The 22313-nt window shown below is 40.7% G+C and overlaps 1 protein-coding gene across 5 annotated transcripts in view; it reads right to left on the reverse strand.

The window, feature by feature from the left end:
- Nucleotides 1-22313, reverse strand: part of phf2 (PHD finger protein 2) — a 39458-nt gene that overhangs the window by 14231 nt on the left and 2914 nt on the right. For 4 of the 5 annotated variants that reach the window (XM_029501251.1, XM_029501249.1, XM_029501250.1 and 1 more), the window contains exons 2-9: nucleotides 6467-6552; nucleotides 6129-6243; nucleotides 5605-5765; nucleotides 3697-3838; nucleotides 3390-3576; nucleotides 3016-3178; nucleotides 2202-2289; nucleotides 1789-1895 (exon numbers count right to left, since the gene is read on the reverse strand). In XM_029501251.1, coding sequence (XP_029357111.1) covers nucleotides 1789-1895; nucleotides 2202-2289; nucleotides 3016-3178; nucleotides 3390-3576; nucleotides 3697-3838; nucleotides 5605-5765; nucleotides 6129-6243; nucleotides 6467-6552 — 1049 coding nt within the window. Of the gene's footprint in view, nucleotides 1-1788; nucleotides 1896-2201; nucleotides 2290-3015; nucleotides 3179-3389; nucleotides 3577-3696; nucleotides 3839-5604; nucleotides 5766-6128; nucleotides 6244-6466; nucleotides 6553-16717; nucleotides 17335-22313 lie in introns of those variants that run through there. The other variant, XM_029501248.1, reaches the window with a different exon arrangement.

The following is a 22313-nucleotide window of genomic DNA, read 5'->3' on the forward strand; positions in this document are numbered from 1 at the left end:
GACTTTTAAACACTGAGCAGTAAACGTGTTTATGTGAAGTGGAACTGAAATTCACAGGATGTGATGGCCTCACATGAACGCATCAGTGTTGTTCCAGTGTGTAGTTATGGTTCTCATTAGAGATCAGGAGAAGGACTGAAAAACCTCACCCTAAACCTTTAGACAAACTGTTGCATTACCTACACTTACCAGGGCTGAGCTCCAAAACAGCAAAGCAGCATTATCCTGTTCACTAACCCGGGTTTGACCCATGGTGACTAAGCTGAATCTCAAATAAAGCATATGTAAAGGGCAATACAGTACATATTATGTAGTCTAAAGCTATGTGCATATGAACAACAGAGCTGTGTAACACACCATGAGTTTTCTGCAAGTTCAGTAGGAAACAGGAGCTGACTAAAATTAAATATTTGTCCAGTGTAATGTATTATCCACCATTGATATTGGTTGTCAAATGGGAATGGTGCTGTTGGAAAGAATTTCTCTCAAGGGAAAATAAAGTCAAAGTCAAGCAAAGAATAGATAAACTTGGTCCCTACAGTTCAACGTGTTGATTTGGTCTCAGTTCTCATTGTGTGTGTCTTATGTTTAGTGGTGTATGTATAATATGTGGAAAATTTTATTGTTTTTTTTTTTTTTTTTACTTGTGCTTCCTTGCATCCTACTTTTACAGCATAGACATATGCATTGGCTTGGTAATCTCAGGAAGGGCATCCAGCATGGAACTGTAGGCAAATAAATCATGCAGGTTGCAAGAAGCTGACCCGCTGTGGTGACCCCGAACAGAGGAAAAGCCGTGAGAAAAAAGAAATATTACTCTTATTTAAAAAGAAAACAACAACAAAACACTGGAAAGATATGAAATAGGTGAACTTATATAAAATTATTTCTAACTGAAAAAATCGACAAGTCTCTTTTAGACAAATTTTGCAACAGCTCTGACAATTCAAATATCTTTTGTTGCTGAATTATTTGAGTTTGCAGGTATACTATTTGTATTGCAAACACACTCATATGGTCCTTCAATAAAATTGTTTGATTTAGTCCCAATGACATACAGTCACTAGTCAAGAGTGAATTGCTACAACTACAGAAATTGAATTTATGCAAAATAAGATTTAATGGTGACTTCCTCTTTAATTTTGAGTTTAACAGCAGAAAACCACTGTCCAAATATCTATGTAGCCCTTTCCATTGAAGTGCATTGGCAACCAAAACAGGAAGTAAGTAATAAGTTCAAGACAAAATACCAGCAGCAATGAGGTGAGTCTCTTTCCTGTTTTGAAAATGCTGACCTTAAAGTTAAAAAGAATAATGGTATATTAATGGCAAGGCCTTGCGAGTTAGAAGTAATTTGCACCACATACAATATAAACCTGGATTTAACACAGGCAAAGAGACCCACACACACACACACACACATTCATATAAAATGGTGGAAACATCAACAATGGGCAAGCCAGCTGAGGAGAGTTTAAACACTGGCTTGTAATGGAGCAAATGATTCTAGCTGGGCCAAATCTTTTGAAGCTAATCATCTGTGAACTCAGCAATTTAATGACTGAAATAATATTAGAGGGACCAGCGCCTCATCTGTGCAGCAGACACGCAGCCATACACTGGAGCTGCTTAGAAAAAAGAGATTTCTGACAATGTTTGTGCTTTTTCTGTTTTCATGCATTCTTCAGGAGAAATTATGACTTAAATGATTATGTGTGTTTACATTAAAATACCACATATAAGAACAAAAGTTAAATCTATAAATATGAGAAACTAATTTAGGTTCACCTTTGAATCGCTCAAGGAGATGTCGTCCCACATACCAGCACGCCGTCTCAAAGTTGGGGAAGGGAGTGAGAGTTTTGACCTTGAGCCGCTTCTCAATTTCATATGCTCTGAGGAGAATAAACCAGGACCTTTCAGCAACACACTGTCTATTACCAATGTAGTGTATCACAACAAAGTATACTTTTCACAAGCTACTTCCAAATGTGGAGAATTCATAAAAAGATTGTTGGAATTTGGAGCAAAAAACAAGTCTTAGATGTGGACAAATGGAAACAAATTCTCCCCCAAATTAGGACACACCTCTCAGAAGTAGGCACGAAACAAGCTAATAAACAAAAAGCTAGTAAAAAATGGCAGTGATGGCAGAGCAGCATATAGCACGGATGTGTGTGAAGTTAAAGAGTTGTCCAAACCTCATCTGCATCTCCACACTCAAATTGTGGACAAAGTGTCCAGAGAACGCCAGGCAGTCAACTGGGGTCAGTATCGCATTAATCCAACCTGATGACACATCAGATGACAGCCCAGGAAGAAAACAGTCACTATAAATTATCCCAGATTCAAGATTTACAGTTACAATGAAAGCATGAAAAAAAATATCATGATGCATCATGTTAGTATTTTGCTTGCCATTATTTTCTAGTGTCGTTTTTCATTGACATTTTCCAATATTTAAATTTAATTTAAATTCAAAATGTAGCTGTTTTTTTTTCATATGTATGCATAAGTTAGGCTATGTGTGCATTAAGCAAAATTCAGCATTTTTGTACAACTCTGCATGAATGTAATGAATCAACCAACATCCCATCTTCTGTTATTTGACTTTTGATGTATTATATTTACTCTAAATGAGGATTTTATTCAAATCAGTCACCTCAGTTGCATTAAACCAAGTTCATTTCCATTTTGATTACTATCATCAGGCAATAAATATACACTATCAAGCTACAAAAATTACAAACTGATTCCTCCCAAATGACCTTAAGTTAGAAAATAATCTTAATCTGGCATTAATTTGTTAAATTAATCCAATCAAACAATTGCGACACTTCACAAATGTAATTTTTATACCAACAAAAGAAGAATAACCAAATATGTTTCATTTACAAAACTTGCTTTACAATTCCCATAATCCTTATGCTATCTTGGCTCTATCTCTCTCTCTCACACTCACTCACACACACGCGCACACACACACACACACACACACACACACACAGTTCTGACCTGATGGGATGAACAGGGTCTGGCCTTGCTTCAGAGTGCATTTATAACACTTATCCACCTGGTCAGCGAAGAACATTTCGCTGTGATTGGATGACGACCTCCAGCGCTCGTACAGAGACAGGTTGGCAGATGTTGGCTTGATGAGGAAGAAGATCTTTTCTCCCTGTAAACACAAACCCAATCAGATTATCTGGCATCTCATCTTTATGTGAGAGATGTAATGTATTCAACATTTCATCTTGAATGCCTCCTACAAGAAAATCAGTGCAGTATAAAAATTTTTCTCCTCATATTAGCGGTAGATGACAGACTGTCTGACACGAATATTTAACACAAGGTTCAGAAACTATGGAATAACCAGGAGCATGACAGACCTTTAGGATGTGATACCAGACAGAGGCACCACCGCATTCGATGTGGAAGTCTGTGTAGCTGTCTTTGACACAAATCAGACAATATTTGGTGACTTTTGGCTTCCCGAGCAGAGCGTCATCAGGCCAGTAGTTTTCTACCCAAGACAAACGCCGCACAATCTGTGGGCTCTCCACTATACTGTTCATCCTGGCCCAGACAAATTGAAAAATAAATTAGTACCAGTGGTTGTCCAGATTGGCTTCTTTATGAGTCAGAACTCTTCACTTCTAATGAAACCATCACAAAGACATATAAAAAAATGTGCACCTCGTGTCAGAGAACTCCAGGTTGATGACATTCAACACTTTCTTCCTGTTTGTGCTATAGTAATAATCGACAAACTCTTTGAGCTTCATCTTGCTGTCAGTCTGTTTGGTGACATCAACAACATCCACGCCAACATCAGGACCTGAGACAAACACAGAGGACATCGTTAAACAACCAACCGCCCACAGGCTAAACATTTTCTTTAGATGGCAAAATGTTTAACAGAGCACGTGTGCTGCAGTACACTGTTGATGTCTAACAACATGTCATGTCAACATGTCTGATCTCATCATTGAGCAACAGGAGACGAAAGGAGTGAAGAACAAAATCGCCCCCTGTTGAAAAGCAAATCTTGCCTTCATCTTGTATTCCCTGTGAGTGTGGAAATTAAATAGTACACAATCTAAAATTAAGGTATTCAGTACTGTATTGTATGGTGTGTATGTATGTAGGTATGTATGTATGTATAAAGTAAATACAAAAACATGATGTGGAAATAAAACATGCTGTGGTTACTTTACTGTCCACAGCCACAGGCTGGTTGAAACACATCACTGTGATCCACAAACAATTATTAAATTAATTTAAAAAATCCTGCACAGTACACATGACAGTAATGTTCTATTTGGGATGAAAGACTTCCTGTGAATGTTCTGGGTTGCTCTTGTGCTGCTACAGCCTCTTCCTCGGGCAGTTTTGTGAATTCTTCAGAAAGAGCAGGAGCAGAAGCTTTCTGGTTCACCTGGAGTCGGAACATGTAGTTTGCTGCAATTATTTCTGCTCTCCCAGTCATTTCACTGACTGTGATCATGGTCAGTCTGATCCTGGCACCAGCTATCCATATCATGCTTACATGTTAAAAGCTTTTTCCATCTTGATTTATTGTTCCCTCTTGAGTACTAGTACAGTGGTGGAGGAAGAGTTTGGGTCTTTTCCCGAGTCATGAGCAGCCTCTTAGTTTTATTAGCAAATGCACTAAAGGCATTGAAAGTAAAATTGGCCTTTATAACATGTTTATAAATTGAAAGATTAGACATGAGCTGACATTAATTTGCTAAATGCACTTCAGTCGAGGCAGATGGCTGCCCCCCCTGAGTCTGGTTGTGCCCAAGGTCTCTGCCTCTTAAAGGAAGTTTTTCCTTGCCACTGTCACCAAGTGCTTGCTCATTGAGGGATCTGTTGGGTCTCTTGAAATCATTTTATAAAGAGTTTGGTCTATTTGCTCTATATGTAAAACTTTGTTATGATTTGGCGCTATATAAATAAACCTGGTTTGATTTGATGATTTGATTCTGACTATTGTTGATGCATTGTTTTGTAATTTTTATTCCAGTGTTATATAAATCTAAATACTTTGTGTACTGTGTCATATTTCCACAACTGTAAATTGCACTTCTGGCAAACAGATGTGTGGTAAAATGTACAACATTTGCATACTGTACTGTTGTCCGGTAGAGGTGAAGTATGAAGGTGCATTAAAGGAAATTTTAATAAAATATCAGACTTTTGTTCTTAAGTATTGAACTTAAAATGTACTTAGTTAGATTTCACCACTGTTGGAGTCATACTTACAGTAGCACATATTACACATATTTAGATCCACATATGTCATATAGACACAGGAATACAAGTAATAAAAGTTTTGTGGCAGCAGTAGTATTGAGGACAGTAGCACACTGTTATCAAAGTAGCAGTACTGTTAGCAGTGGTTCATAGTAATTACTTCATTGTATGTGGGTGAATTTGGCACATATTAAAAAGCGCTTTGGCTGGTCTCCAGTAAAAACACCATGATGGTGCAACAGTGATAGGTGCTTCAGCTAAGAAGCTGCAGCAGAACAACTGTGGTAGTAACAGCTGATCACTGTGAGCCCTATTGTCAGCAGCAGTGATCTTACAGTTTCTTACCAACATAGTTCTCTACATCACTGATGTAGAAGGTGGGAGCAGGCATGGACATGCCCAGGCCATCTTTCTTCTGAGCTAGGATGGGCTCATTAAAACCGTTCTCCTCCAGGTAGTCCATGGTCAGCTGACTGCCACTCAGCTTCACCACCACATCGTCAGCACTGTGGAGCACAAAGCCAGAGGAACATCAGAACTGAGAGAATGCGTCAGAAAACAGGTTTTACTGAACACAAGCTCTGGTTGTGATAGCAATATGTCTGAGAGTAGATCTTGAAAAGTTATGAGACAGTGCCCCCTATTGGGATTAGTCACAAAGTGATGGATGACATCAACTGGAGAATATTTAAAATAATGAGTGTTTTTGGAGGCCTAAAATTCCAAGGGATCATTTAAAAAACATCATCCCAATCAGACAGTGTTGATTGTGAATAATTCAATTCATTGTCAGGACATTATCTACCATTATTTCTCAGTTCAAGTTGGATAACGACATAAAATTGAAAATCTGTCTAAACTGTCTTCACCTTGGAAATGTCCGACTGCGAAGCTCCTTTATGAAAACCTGACTGCCATTCTGAACAGCTTTGATATCTGTGCTTTGTCCCGTGTCATGTTTGGTCCAGTTCTTTTTCTTTTTCACTGAAAGGAATGAAAATAAACATTTATTAACATCTGGAAAACAGTACCACTGCAAAAAATTGTTCAGTAAAATAATTTCATATAAATATGAAGTAAACTGTCCCATCTTCAACACTGTTTCCTTTTTTCTTTGCTAAGATGCTGATGATGACAGTAAAAATAATAATGATAACAATAATCAGTCAGAAACATCAATACAGCTGTCCTTACAGTCAGTACTTACATGTGGATTTTCCATGGGTCTTTTCGCAGTTTGGACAGTGATATATGTCGATATCTGGAGCATCATCTTCATCCACCCCAACACAGCTGGAACAAGGAAAACAATTTTTAATGTTGAGTTCAGGAGACTTTAAAGGACCCATTCAAAATGTGTGCCTACACATTCCATTATCTTTGGTAACAGGGCAGCAGCTAATGATTACTTGCGTTTTCAATTCATGTTCAAGTTATTTTGTGGTTAATCTATAGATTGTTTTGTCAATTTAATAATAATAAAAAAAAAATTGAATTTCTCAAGGGCCAAGACGATAACTTTAAAACATTTGCTGACATTTTTGAGTTAAGAATTATTCAAAAAGCAGGAAAATGGCAAAACTACAGTGACCCAGTGCACCAGAATATATACCCCTGCAAACACAGAAAACACAAGTAATTTGAGAAAATGTCCTGATCAATTTTACAAAACATGTGCTGCAAGTACACACAACACAAAACTGAGTGAAAATAGCACAGACAAGACATGAAGTGCTTACAGGGGACAGTGAGCAGTGACGAGCGACATTATAATTTTCCATGTGTGTGTCCAAGATAAGCTCATTACTCAACATGTGTCAGTGAAAACGCTTTGGTGGTGTTGTTGTATATTTGTGTAGTGGGTTGTATGTTGACAATTTTTGGCTCGTTGCCTTAACCTGGGCAGCATGGTGGCATAGTGGTTAATACTGTTGTCCCACAACAAGAAGGCCATGTTCTTCCCATGCTTGCATGGGTTAGGGTTAGGTTAGGAAACCCCTTTTTCCTCCCACTGTGCAAAGACAAACACGTTTGTCTTTGCAAAAACATATTTGTCTTTGCATGTTTGTAGACCCCACCATCACCCAATGTGAGCTGGGATTGGCTCCAGCACCATGTGCACCCCAGAAATAGTAAGCGGTAGGAGATGGATGAATCAGTCTGAATACTGATACTGAACGGTAAGAGAAAATGACCCAAGGGCCCTCAGAGAAGCAGGGTGAAAGAAGGGCTATCTAGGACAGAACAAGTGTTGATGTCTGAAATGGATAAGAAAGAGAAAAGTGGCATCACACAGAGGTCTACATATCCATCAGGGGAAGACAAAGTGTATAAGGCAGACAGACCAACAACCTTGCACTGTCTAAGCAGGTCAGAGGACAGAGACCCAAACCTGAGTTTGCAACCACATAGCAAAGGAGTCAGGAAGACATTGTAAGATCAAGTAGCCAAAGCCAAGTGACCGGTCAGAGTGGCAGAAACTTGACTTGGAGCTAAGTCAACTCTTTCAGCTGGCATCACGAGGAGGGGTTGAAAGCAAGCTTAAGAAGTTTGAGAAGCGCAAGGACAGGTTCAGGGAAGTCAAGAATAGGCAACTCACAGCCCCAAGGAAAGTAAAGAGGCAGAGCAACAGCAGCTAATGAGAGACAGGCAGGAGCTCCACTGGAACTGTCAGAAAGCTGTGTTACATCGAGAGCCAGTACAGACATCAGACAAACTGCACCACTCAACTCCCCAGGGCATCTCCCCACACCTCACCATCCAAGTTGCTAGAAGTAGAGCAAGTCATCATGAAGTCAATGTCAGCATCAGCCTCCAGGGCCAAATGGGTTCCTATTTAAGCTGTAGAAGAACTTCCCCCAGGAAGTGAGGATATTATAGAGACTCGTGAAAACAGCATGGAAGATTTAGCTGGTGCCAGTGGAGTGGCAGCAAGCCACTGGTGTATTCATACCAAGAGAGCAAAACTCCCGTACCATCAACAAGTTTAGAACCATTGCCTTGCTGAACATAGAGGGAAAGATATTCCCCGTCCTGGCCAGGAGATTGACCTTCATGGCAAATGAATACATCAATACAAGCCGCCAGGAGGCAGGAATCCCTGGATTCCCTGGATGCGTTGAGCACTCCTCCATGATTTGGGAACAAATCATGCAAAGAAGTGTGACCTGCATGTAGTGGGATTAGATCTCACCAACAGCACAAGATTAAAGACTTTGCCTTGGAATTCCTTCATGTCCCAGAGTTCGTTAAGAACATCATCACCAGATATTTCAGCAACTTACACTTCCTCACAACCCACACTTTGCTCTGGAAAGCTGCATGGCTGGATGGCAACAGCTGGAGCGCAGAATTGCCATTGGATGTGCCATCTCCCCAAACCTTTTCGTGACAGCCTTCAAAGTCATCCTCAGAGGGGCCAGGTAGGTTGTCGGCGGTATCAAGGAGAGGCTCCCGCCGCTGAGGAGCTAAATGGATGATGTCACAAGTATCCTTCAGCACGTAAAGCAAGGCTCCTCAAGCCTTTCGATGTACTGATCTCATGGGAAAGAATGAAAGTAAATGGAGCAAAATCAAGAAATCTCTCAATAAGGAAGGGAGTGCTCTAAGCCAAGTACATCTTTGTCACTGGAAGAGAGCAGATTCCACGGCTAGCAGAAAAACCACTAAAAAGCCTGGGGAGGCAGTATGCTGCAGACTTGTCTGACAGACATATGGGGCAGTAAGCCAAACAACAACTTGTGAAGGGTCTGGAAAAGATCAATCAAAGCCAGCCGCCAGGGAGGCAGAATGTGTGGTGCTACCAGCAAACACGACATCAACACCTGATGTGGCCACTGAAGATCTGTGAGATACCCATGTTAGAGGACAGCCTAGAAACAACCTTGGAATCCATCAGTCTCGGGCAAAAGCAGGAGGAGACACACCTTGTACTGAACACTTAATAAGAAGTCCCCAACTATACAGGCTGCAAATAGAAAGTGCCTGTTGAGGTAGAAAAGCCCATCTCCAACCTGCAACACAGAGAGGTGATATGGTCAGTCCAGACCGGTCGCACCAACATAGGCTGGGTTGCTCTGCAACAGTTAGGGTTGACAGCCACCAGGAGGCAGCCAAAGCCAATGGGGGTGGACCAGTAACCAGGGTGGAGCAGGAAGGCTTCCACATAAAGGCTATATCCCAGGGCAGTCAAGGAGCCTGGACGCAATGGGAGGCTATCGTGCAGAGGCGCACCAGCTGGGCAGACATCTGGATGATGCCACAAAGCAGACTAAGCTTCCTGATTAGGGAAGTCTACAACACGATCCCATACCCCCGGAAACTCACCCAGTGGTTTGAGAGTGAGGTTGGCTGTCCGCTGTGCGGGAATATCAAAGCTAGCCTCCAACACACTATGACAATGCAAAGTGGCACTGACCTAGGGGCATTTTAGGTGGTGTCACAACGAGCTAAGCAGAGCTCCTGGAAAGGAGGATACAGGATGGCAGCAAACTGCATCCAGGAAACAGCAAGGCTTGTGCTACCTAGCATCGCCAAGCCAGGCGAAACACACAGAACACCTGCACAGGAGATCCCTATCCCATAACTAGGCAAGACGTGGCAAATGCTTGCAGACATCAAAAGACAGATGGTGTTCCTGAAAGAGATCGTGACAACTACTGTCTGACCAGACACTGTCATGGTCTGCAGTGGAGTGTCTTCATGATTGAGTTTACTATCCCATGGGAAGAGGGCATGACAGCAGCCCATGAGAGGAAACACCTCAAGCACACAGAGCTGACAGTGGAGTTCCACGAGGCTTGCTGGAAAGTCAGGGTATACCCTGTAGAGGTTGGAGGCTGGGGCTTCATCAGCAGGGCAGTGGTCCAACTACTCTGCAGTGCTGGTATGACGGGTCAGATCTATGGAAAGATATGAAGGAGCTGGAAGAGAAAGCAAGCTACTGACTGTGGCTACGTAGGAAAGAGAACAGTATGGGGCATACACCCCTTTAAAGGGAACTGCAGGGGGTGGTATTGCCCCCCACCAGGAGATTTACTGGTGCAGGTGGCTAAACAACAGTGAAAAGATGTCTCCAGATGACAACCCCGCAGCTGTCCAAAATGGGCCCAAAAAAATGGCTGTCTAAAAATGGCTGACCACCTGTTGGAGATTATACATGATACATACTGTATATGTACCAATTTTTGTTCATGTACATCAATCCTGAGTGAGGGGTTCAATGAAAGGTGACACAATTTTTAGCCTGTACGTCATTTAATCTCCATTATCTTCCATTGTTCTTGTTCTCCTCTGGTTAAAAACAAAAATTATCACATACACTGGTCTACTGCTTCCATTCTCAGTTGGAGTAACTATTGCTACACACATTGCCTGCTCTCAGCAGTTCCTGAAAAAAGCCCCGTCACCCCAGATCCACCAGAAGAAATACACTTAAATGTTCCCAGTCAATACCATGACATACAGGACGTTTTTAGTAAAGATCGTGCTCTCTAGCTTCCTCCACATCGACCCCATGACTCTGCCATAAACTTACTTCCAGCGTTTCTCTCCCAAGAAAAAGACTGTACAATCTTTCAAAGCCAGAAAGAGAAGCCATAGAGGAAGATATAAAATACTCCGTAGCTGTAGGTCTCATCCACTCCTCTTCATCACCAGTGGGGGCTGGATTTTTCTTTGTAGAGAATAAGGACAACACCCGAAAAGGACTCCCAGTACCTCTCATCAACTCAGCCTTCGGGCCACTTCATGAGGCAACAGTCTTTTCTGAGTTAGACTTAAGAAACCACCTTCTCCAAATCTGAGGAGATGAGTGGAAGAATGCATTTAACATGCACTCGGGTCATTTTGAGTATTTAGTTATGAATTTTGACAAATGCACCACCTGTTTTCCCAGCTCTGGTAAATGATGTTCTGAGCGACTTGTTGAACAGAGTGGTTTCTTGTGTACTTAGAAGATGTTTGGATTTTTTCACTGGCATTGAAGGAGCATGTGGGCCACATCAGGTGCTCAAATAGATATTGAAGCATAAAAATTTTAATTTCATGTAGTTTCAGTGAATTATCTAGGGTATGTGATGCAGAAGGCCAGCTTGGACCAGACCCCGCAAAGGTGAAGGCTGCGGAAAAATGGCTGGTTCCTTTCACTCAGAAGCAGTTGCAGAGGCTTTGCAAACTTCTATAGCAGGTTCATTTTGAAATACAGCCACAATGCTGCCCCTCTCATATAGTTAACCTCGGTCAAAAAACTTTGTGAGTGGGCACCAGCAGCTCAGGGGGCTTTCAGAAAAATTAAAACCATATTCACTAATGCTCCTGTGTTGATCCACCCAGATCCTGGCCTGTAGTTTGTGGTGGAGTTGGATGCCTAAGATTCAGGGATGGGGGCCGTCCTCTCCCAGCACTGCCTGCAGACCAAAAGCTACATGCATGCACCTTTTTCACCCCTTGCTTCTCTCCTGCTGAGAAAAATTATGATGTGGGAAACTGAGAGTTGCTAACTGTGGTCTTGGTGTATCAACAGTGGTGGCACTGGCCAGAGGGGACAGTCTAGCCCTTCATTGTTTGGACAGACCATAAAAACCTGTCATATCTGTGTTCAGCTCGCAGGCTGAACCCCTGCCACGCTCATTTTCCTTGGGAAGTTCAACTTCACCCTCACCTAAAAGCCTGAGAGAAACCAAAAAGTCCAGGAGGCCCTCCAGGAATACCCAGCCCTGGATTGATGTCCCCCCGATCAACTATTCATCCCACCTGCTGTGAGGTCTCCTGTGCTCCAGTGGGGGCACTCATTCAAATTGGCTTGTCACCCTCGAGTTCATCGGTAGTTCTGGTGGCCATCAAGGATTGCTGATACCAGTGAATTTATTGCAGCCTGCTGTGTCTGTGCCCATAACAAACCCTCTCACCGTGCCTCTGCATGCCCTTAACAATTCTCACCAACCTCTGGTTGTACATAGCAGTCGACTTTCCCCATCTGACAGTAACAACACCATCTTAACCATTGTAAACCAAATTTCAAAAGCGGTGCATTGGGTCCCTCTACCCAAGCTCCCTTGAGCCCTCGAACCTGCAAGTTTACTCATCCAGCGTGTTTTCCGCCTACATGGCATATTTCACGATATTGTTTCAGACAGAGGGCCCCAATTCACTTACCAGGTGTGGAAGGCTTTCTGTCAGGCATAGGGGACCACCAACAGACTCACATCAGGAAACCAACCACAGTCTAATGGCCAGACAGAGCAGGCCAACCAAAATTTGGAGTGCTCGCTGCAGTGTGTAGCCTCCCATCTTCCGGCCTGCTGGTCCACCCACCTGCCCTGGGTGGAGTACGCCCACAACTCCCTGGTCAGCTCTGCTGCAGGAATGTCACCTTACATAGTCTACCACGGTTTCCAACCTAATTTATTCCCCAGTCAGGAAACCAAAGTTGCAGTACCATCTGTACAGGCCCAATTTCGCCGAGCCCGCCAAGTCTGGTGGGAAGCTAGAGCCGCCCTGAAGAGAACAGCTGCCCAGAACTGGCGATGAGCTGATGGACGCATACTCCTCCACCAGAATACCATGTGGGTCAGGTCTGGGTATTTTCTTGAAAGCATCCCCTTCAAACTGATTCACAGAAGATGGCTCCCAGGTACATTGGTCCCTACACCATAGAAAAAAGAATCCCAGTGCCTTGACAGTCTTCTGCACCTCCCTCATTGATGGCCACGCCGGCTTACACTGTAAACTGTGTTTAAATGTCCACAGATGGGGCCATAGTTATCAGTAACTTGTTGACAGGGAGGGGTATGGCACTAAGTGGCGCTCCTGTGTATCCTGGTCTTTGGTTTTAAAACCTCAGTTGCTCTCTGAATTTTATGTAAGGTTTCCTGACAAACCTGGTGGGACGCCAGGTAGTGTCCGTTAAGAAGGGGGTTATGGCCTAGGTTGGGTTTTGTGTGTGCTGGCTGTTTTTGCATTGCTCTTGCTTCTTGAGTTTACCTTCAGGGCTAGAAAGTGCTGGAGGAAGGGCTGTCCTACTTTTCTCTGAGGTGCAGCAAGCACACCTGGCTTCAATCAACTCATCACCCTCACCTCAATGGCCACTTCAGAACCTCTTGCCATTGTTTCCTGTTTTTTCGCCATGAGTAATCTCTAACATCCATTTCAGGTTTTTTTTCACCTCTTCAAGTCTTCAAGCCTCCAGTATTGTCTCCAGCCACTCTCCCCCTGGGGCTTGTATCACAAAACTGGATTAACATGTCCATTACCTGGCTTCACTTACCCAGAAATCCACAATCAAGATAATCTGTGTCACATAGCCGCTAATCAACATGCAAAATTAACCCAAATTGTTTCCACTTAGATCAGTGCGTGTTCACATAAAAGGGGTGGGGTTTGCTGCCAACCAATTGCAGCATGGAGAATACAAAAAGAGCGGTGTATTTCACAATGGAGGAGCAAAGTGTGATATACAGAAAATATCAGCAGTACAAATCCAATATTCAAGCAAAGACCAACCCAGTTGCAGTAGAAAGATGCAGCAAAGAATTTAGCCTCAGCCTCAGTAGCGCAAAAACGACTTGGGAGGCAATGAAAAACAAAATAAGGACATAATTCAAAGTGGTCAGTAAGTTTAGTTTTCAGTTTTAGGATCATCACAATGGTAATGATTACTCAAGATTACACTTACACACAGGATTATGTTTCAATGAGTCAATGTTAAAACCCTAACCCTAACCCTAACCCTTTCCATACATAATTGTCATAACATAATTTTTGCACAGTGGATAGTAAGACCCCAAAGATCCCTAACCCCAGTGAGTGTGCTACACCCACTCACAAAAAACTTTTGTCCTCCAGAAAAATAACAATAACTTCAACCTATTACGTACATTTACATACCATCAGTTGCTGCTCATTGTAAATTGAGGAGAAACAAAGAGACAGTCATAAGACGTAAATAACTTTATTTCACAGCGATAGTCAATGTGGCATTGACATTATTTTAAAGTGAGCCATACAAAAGACTAAGTACTTGTGCTGAAGCCACTGTATTATGGATTTAATTTGTTTCAGGTTGGTGCTTACACTGTGAGAGCACCTTTACAAAAAAAAAAATAGAGCTTGATATAGAATATAAAAACTTGAAGATCAAAAAGTTGAACTTGATAAATTGGTAAAATTAAAGCATAAGAAAAAGGTAATTACGTCATTAGCTTTTTCAGGCATCATAAACAATGAAGCTAGAATATGTATTTTTTACAGGAACTGGAGAAAAGAACTCAAAAGAGTGAAATAAAAAAAACAACAAAAAACTAACTCTATGAGCTTAACCAAAAAAAATGTTCAATGATGGCCTCTCTTACTGCCCTCCATGAGGAGTAATCAAGGGGTGATGGGGTCCTCTCCCTCTGGACAGTCACTATTTTGTGTAGTACAATGCATGCAGAAATTATGTTGTATGCCCGGTCTGGGGCCTCCCTCAGCCCACAGAGACAGGTGGCATTGGTTTTGGAGAGGGCCACATTGAACTGGGTTTTTGGCCCTGCATCAGGGTCAGGATAGGGGGTCATCAAATACGAGTGGCATGCAAATCCCCTGTCCCCCAGCAGCCCTCCACTGAATTGTCCTAAAGTTAAAAAGAAATAGCCTTGATGAGTATCACATAACAGTATAACAGAATATAATGAAGATAACATTCAGTGTTACGCTGGTCAAATTTTTTGCATAGTAGACAGCCCTGCTGCTTGCTGAGGTCAACAGCATACATGAATGAATGAATGAATGGATTATCTAATCAATTAATTAACAAACAAATCATTTGCATTTAATTTTCCTGTCGTTCTCGCCCTGTAAATCATTCCCTATGGGATTATAAGACATCACAAGAAGGTTACAAATAAATGAATTAAAAAACAGACTTCTGTAACTTACCTGAGGCAAAGAACTGCAGCACCACACATCCAGTCTGGACTATGTCAGCTGTCAGAGAGCTGCTGTTCTCAGCATCAGGCCACTCAAAATGTGGATCTGTATCTCTCATACCAAACCTCGTCCAGAAAATCAAACGAGTTAAGTCTGTCTCTGAACTTCCTCTCTCTTTTCAGTTTTCAGTTTTCAGTTTCAGTTTTCAATTTTCCAGAAAGCTGATTGGTCAGTGGGCAGTCTTATATACCTGCCGAGCTCGAATGCAGAACATAACCCTCGTGTTGTCTTGCGGGTCAAGAATGACCCACCACCATGTTTAGCTGCAAAAAAACGTATATAACACTTTTTCAAATTGAAATGTTTTTACTTTTCCTAAAGGGAACCCAACATTAAAAAAAAGTGAAACTCTGGTTTTCTTTACATTTCCATTTTGGGCTGTACACCACGAGGGTCCTAAGATTGTCTTATGGGTCATTTTTGACCCATGTGTTATAAAAGCATTTACATGACAGAAAAAAAGTTCAAAGGCCACATACACAAACTCTCTCTAACACACACACACACACACTATGATGTGGAAGAAGAGGTATCTGAAGAAGAAGATGAGGAGGAATACAACACAGACCATGCAGCCTCTTCAGGTGAAGAAGAAATAACCCAAGCTGACAGAAAGACATTTTTATCCAAGAACAGTAAAATAACATGGTCCTCATCAAACACGGACAGCACCCCAGGAAGAGCTGCAGCACAAAACATCATTAGGATGACCCTGAGGGCCAACGAGATATTCAGCTGCCCATGACAAGGACATCTCCTCCACTTTCCTCCTGTTCATCACACCAGCCATTGAAAAGATCATCCTGGAAATGACAAATTTGGAAGGTTCCCGTAAATATGGAGACAACTGGAAAAATATGGATCAGCCTGGCCTGTGTGGCTACATAGGGCTTTTGATCTTTTGAGCAAGTGTCTATAGGTCTCGTGGTGAGGCTACATCTAGTCTCTGGGATGCAGAGAGTGGAAGGGCAATATTTCGTGCCACAATGCCGCTGAAAATCTTCCACACTTTTTCAAGAATGCTAAGATTTGACAACCGTGAGTCAAGACCAGCAAGGCATGTCACGGACAAACTGGCAGCCATCAGAGATTTTTTTTTTTTTTTTTAAATCAGTTTGCTGTCCTTTCCGGCAGTATATGCCAAACAAGCGAGCAAAATATGGCATCAAAATATGGGTGTCCTGTGATGCAAAATCCAGCTATGCATGAATATGCAAGTCTACACCGAGAAGCTGCCCATTGGAGCACCAGAGAAGAATCAGGGAATGCGTGTTGTACTTCATATGACGATCGGACTGAGAGGGCACAACGTTACCTGTGGCAACTTTTTCACCTCCTATGGACTCGGCCAGTGGCTCCTGAAAATGGTCCATGGTTGGCTCTGTTCGGAAAAACAAGCTTGAACTCCCCCCTGCACTCCTCGCAACAAGAGGGAGAGTGGTTCTCGACAAAGTTTGCCTTCACCCCCACCACCACTCTTGTTTCTTACCTCCCAAAAAAGAACGTGGTCCTGCTGAGTACACTGCACAAGGCAGCTGAAATCACTGATCGTGAAGACAGGAAGCCAGCCATCATCCTGGACTACAACTGCACTAAAGGGGGCATGGACAACCTTGACAAAGTTATTGGAACGCTGGCCACAACATCCATGATGTCTCATTATAGAATGCCTTTGTGATATGGCAGATGATCCACCCAACTTGGATGGTTGAGAGGAAGAACGGGAGGAGGAGCTTCCTTGAGCAGTTGGGAAAGGCTCTTGTCACCCCATGCATCGAAAGAAGGGTGTGCCTCCCCCGCACAGTAGCCTCTTCAGCAATTGTGAGAGCTGCTCAGGGAGCTGAATCTTGTCCTGAGCCACCTGAGGCTGCAGCTGGGTCAGGCAAGAGAAAAAGATGCAATTTCTGCCCCTGGAAGAAGGACAGCAAAATGAAAGTTGTGTGTTGCACATGTGACAAATATGTCTGCAAAGCCCATGCTCGCGTTTGCACATACTGTCCCACATGTGCTAATGTTCAATGTTAAGAAACCTTTTGTTGTTTTGTTATTAGACAAGAGAAGAGAAGAGAGAAGAGATGTATTTGATAATTCACTTCCTAAAGAATAAACTGTTGGAAAAGTTCCAAAAAAAGTTACAACACAAAGTTACAAAAAATACTGTTATTTTTCCTTTCAATAAAATTAATTCAATAGTAATTTCTTCACATTGATATAATAGTAATAATAAACCTTGACTGTATAAAAGAAAACTATTATGACAGTTGGATTGTGGTAAAATAAAAAGAAAGAAAGAAAGAAATAAAGTAATAATCATATTCACTGGTGAACGTCTTTTTTCACTGTTAGAAACAAATATATGATATTATTGAATAAAATTGAGTTGGTTTGATAAATAACAAGCTGTTTCATCATACAAAATAGATATTGGATTTAAAATTCAATAAAAAGGCAGGTCATTTTTGACCCATGGGACAAGGGGAGTTTACAGAATGTTAAGACCGCACAAGGGTTAGGCGTTCTGCATAAATGACCATGACAACATACCCTGATAAAACGTTTACCTCTCTAAACTGAAATCCAGGTTTGTCATAGAGGCCAATGCAGAACTGAGTCAGCTCTTCTTTGTTTGTCCTGTTGTTTTTTTTTTCACCAGGCCATAATATTGGCTTGGCTACTGTAGAAAGAATGTATTTGACACATGTACATCAAACACAACAAATCTTGAAAAGTTACTTCCAAATATTAATCATAATAACAGTAATAGTTAATAATAATTTAAATGCTTATATATTAAATGTATTGTAAAAAGAAACACATTTAAAGAACTACTATATTTCAAAATGATTTGATAAAGAAATTGCTGCATTCAATATGAGCTAAAATATAGCTATTTATGTAAACAAGAAAATAAAATATAAAATTGTTGAAAAAATGTCTGAAACTATTGATGGTCTATTGGAATGCATATCAATTGAGATTAATTGTGAAAAGAAAAAAAACATAGTAGTAAGTTGCTTTATGAAATAAATGTATGTTTTGGATGGAAAAAACTATTTTCAAGCACAAATAAAATACTATTTATCTCAGGAGATTATAATGTAGATCTAACGAATCCAAATAAACATGAGATGATTGATGAATTCATCAACTGTATGTAAAGTATGAGCTTATTTCCTGCAATTACTAGGCTTATTAGAATCACATATTCCTATGTGGAATATTTTATTGACGGCAATGGTGAAAACTATAATATGCTAAATGTTGTAAACAAATTTAATGATTTCTTTGTAAATGTAGGACCTGATATAGCAGCAAGAATCCCTGCCAGTGATGAAGTCTCTGGACACTCACTTATTGAAAGAAACCCCAAAAGTATCTTTTTGTCTGGAGTGAATGAATCAGAAATTAACGAGGCAACAAGTTTGTAAAGATGGGTAAGTATGAATCTACATCCAAAACATTACATGTGGTCTGCCGCAGGGTTCCATATTGGGTCCAAAATCATTTGATTTATACATAAATTACATTTTTAAAGGTATCAACATTACTGAAACTGATTCTATTTGCAGATGATACAAACATTTTCTATGTAGATGAAAGTTACAATCAGGTTATAAACTGTGTAAATAGGGAATTATCAAAAATAAAGTCTGTGTAGTTAGTTTGTGGAATAGTTTAGGATGGAGCTTAAAACAAAGTCCAAACATTCATCAATTCAAAGCTAAATATAAAGAAATTATTTTAGCACGGTACAGTGCAGGATGAAAAGTCTTACTATGGTTATCCATAGTATAATGACAAACAGATGAAGACACGTTAACACAGCTAGTAATTGTGTAATCGGGTGTATTGACGAGTTATTGTGAGTTAATTAAAGTTGCAATTACTGTCATCAAAGCAACCAATGAACATATGCCCACTGGGGGTGGGATTTAAAAAGTAGGAGTAGGGTTTACTTCTTCCTACTCCCTTTCGCACTTTTTTTATTGTCATTATTGTGTCCAGATGTACAAAGAGTCCAGACAAGTTTTGTTTAGTTCTTGAACTTTTAATTATTTTTTGAACTGCCATGATTTCTGTGGAAATGGAATTGACAACCAAGTTCGAAATAAAAGATTGATTGAGCCTGTTTAAAGAGGAGTTTACTAGTGGTGCCAGAAACTATTAAGCACGCTATATATTGTCAGCTATGGGGCACAGCATTCACATACAAGACTCATCACAGTCTAAACATTTGATTCAGGGGAAATTACTAATCAGAGGAACACGCTCATTAGACTTATATTCAAAGAAGCAGCTCTATGACAACTGATATAACCGCTGTTCAGCGTAATTGTGACTGAGCCCAGTAAAGCCCAACATGACCAATGTGGACATGCTACATTGCCTAGGAAAAGTATTCACCCTCCTTGGATATTTCTATTAGGCCTGTTGCAATTATTTCATAATTGTCTAACTGAGCAATTTAATAATCTAAGCAATTTTGAGGGGGTGGTGGGGTTTATTTTCATGAGAAGGTTTAAAGCATCGTAACACTTTTGTTTGCAACCATTAAACGCATTTCCATGCTTCCGTGTGCATCCTGCAGCGTGACAGAACAGTAACGGCTCCATCGAAGGATGCCTCACGCGCATTGATTTACAATTGCAGTCAAATTGGCTTTCAAATGTTAACAATCCAAAGAGAATTGGATAGTTTCGTGAGAGGCAGTATTGAGAAACATTGATAAAATGATGAACATTAAGCTGGTGCATGTTTGGTTTTCACTGGAGTTTTCTTTTCGCGTTGGTAATAAAGAAAGAAAAAGTGTCACTTGACACTGTCCCGCTGGTCCTATCATAATGTAGGGAGTCTGCAAGTCCAACTGGTTTCAGCTAAATTATGATTGGATGGACTGTCATCCTGCTTTCAGCTACAGCATCATTTGACACTGAATTTAGAAAATGAGACACTCAATGGAGATCGTTTCTAAACGTAGTACAACTTCGTTGTGGGATTATTTTGGTTTCAGTTTGCACAATTAAAGGCAGGCAAGGCAAATTAATTTATAGAGCACAATTCATACCCAGGGTAATTCAATTTGCTTTACAGATACAGAAAAAAATACAGGGCAGATAGAATCATTACATAAATCATTAAAAAAAGTAATAATTGAATGAATTAAAAGTTAAATAAAGTGCACATAAAATACTTTCAGTTGTCATATGCACACCTAAACAGAACTGTTTTCAGCCTGGATTTAAATGTTGTCAGAGTTGAGACCTGTCTCATATCTTCTGAAAGACTGTTCCAGACTTTAGCAGCATAAAGCTGGAATGCAGCCTTACCATGTTTAGTCCTGACTCTGGGTACAACCAGGAGACTATTCCCTGAGGGTCTCAGAGCCCGAGATGGTTCATATGGCTCTAACATGTACGAGATGTGCTTTGGTGCTAGACCATGAAGAGACTTGTACACAAGCAGAGCTGTTTTAAAGTCTATTCTCTGAGCAACAGGAAGCCATTGCATTCTGGATGTACTGCAGCTGTCTTACAGCTCATTTAGAGCATCCAGTGAGCAGGCGTTACAGTAGTCTAACCTGCTGGAGACAAACACATGGATTAGTCTCTCCAAGTCTGGTTTAGACACTATTCCTTTGATTCTGGCAATGTTTTTTAGATGATATAAAGCTGCTAATGTTATTGATTTAATGTAGCTCTTGAAGTACAGGTCTAAAATTACCCCTAGATTTCTAGCCCAATTGTTAGGTTTTAGAGAGAGAGAGAGTGTCAAGGTGACTGATAACTCTTTCTTTGTTTCTGTGTATTATGAATATTTAAGTAATATTTGTATTATTATTAATACAGTTAGTTGTACTACTACTACTACAGTTAGTAGTTGTTGGTACTTGTCCATATACACGTTCATATCAACTAAAATGATAAGGGAGATACACTTGGGAGAAATTGCAAGTCAAGAAGCAGTGATGACTATTGGAAAAAATTGGAACGAAAGAGAGACAATTATATTGTTAGTCGCAATTACTTCTGACACAATTAATTGTGTAGCAAAATTTGGAATTGTTACATTTTATTGCTTTTATTAATAAGTTCATGGGTCAATAAAAAACAGTAGGTGGCAGCTGACATGTTTTTAAATTAAATATTTAAAAAAGTGCCGGCAAAAACTTCAATCCAAGACTAGTTTGATTCATAGACTGCACATGTATAAAACAGAGAATTTGATACATGAAGCCAATGCTGAGGGGTCTTAAACCTGCAACCACTGTTGTTAATAGACATTAGGCTGAAGTCTATGGGAAAATGTCCCTCCTTTTCCATTTATTTATTAGATCAGTAAACATTTTCTTAATGGGTTTATTGTTTCAGGCTATAGTTTCAAGTCTTCAATAGAACATTATGTTCATTTTTTAAATAATGCTCCCATTTAGAGGAAGATAGACCAGAAAGGACATGAATGATGCCATTCACTGTGTGACTGAATTGAATATTAACAGTATTAACTGTATGTGATATCTGAATCTACCAGCATATATTCACCCAGAGCTTCTGAACAATTGTGAATAAGTCACAATTTAAAGGGCAGGACAAACTGCTCTTATTTCTTCCACTTGGCCAGAGTGATCTTGTCCAACCAAGAGTAGATTGCTTCACTTAAATCAGTGGTTCCCAAACTTTTTTGGTCATTCCCCACTTTGAACAAGTGGGGATTTTCAAACCCCCCTTGACCCCGTCGCCCTAACAAAAATCTTGACAAATTACATTTCATTTTATCAACACCAAGTTCAAAAAGAAAATAAGAGTGCAGCTGTGCTATCATAACTGATATCTTGAAACAAAAACAAAAAGTACAGTAGTTAAATAATGCTTCTTCTGCAATCTGTGCAAAAAACAAAAACAAGAGAACTTTCCCTGTATTAGTGGCTGCAATGTGCCTGTTTCGCACTGCACATCCTCTCAAAACGGAGTTGCAAGCATGAAACTGCCACTCTCAAGTCATGCTCAATGTTGAGCTGAGATCTGTATTTCGTTTTCAGAGAAGCAACAGTCTGTCTTGTGTGTGTGTGTGTGTGTGTGTGTGTGTGT

Source organism: Echeneis naucrates, chromosome 5, assembly GCF_900963305.1.
Source record: "Echeneis naucrates chromosome 5, fEcheNa1.1, whole genome shotgun sequence".
NCBI lineage: Eukaryota > Metazoa > Chordata > Actinopteri > Carangiformes > Echeneidae > Echeneis > Echeneis naucrates.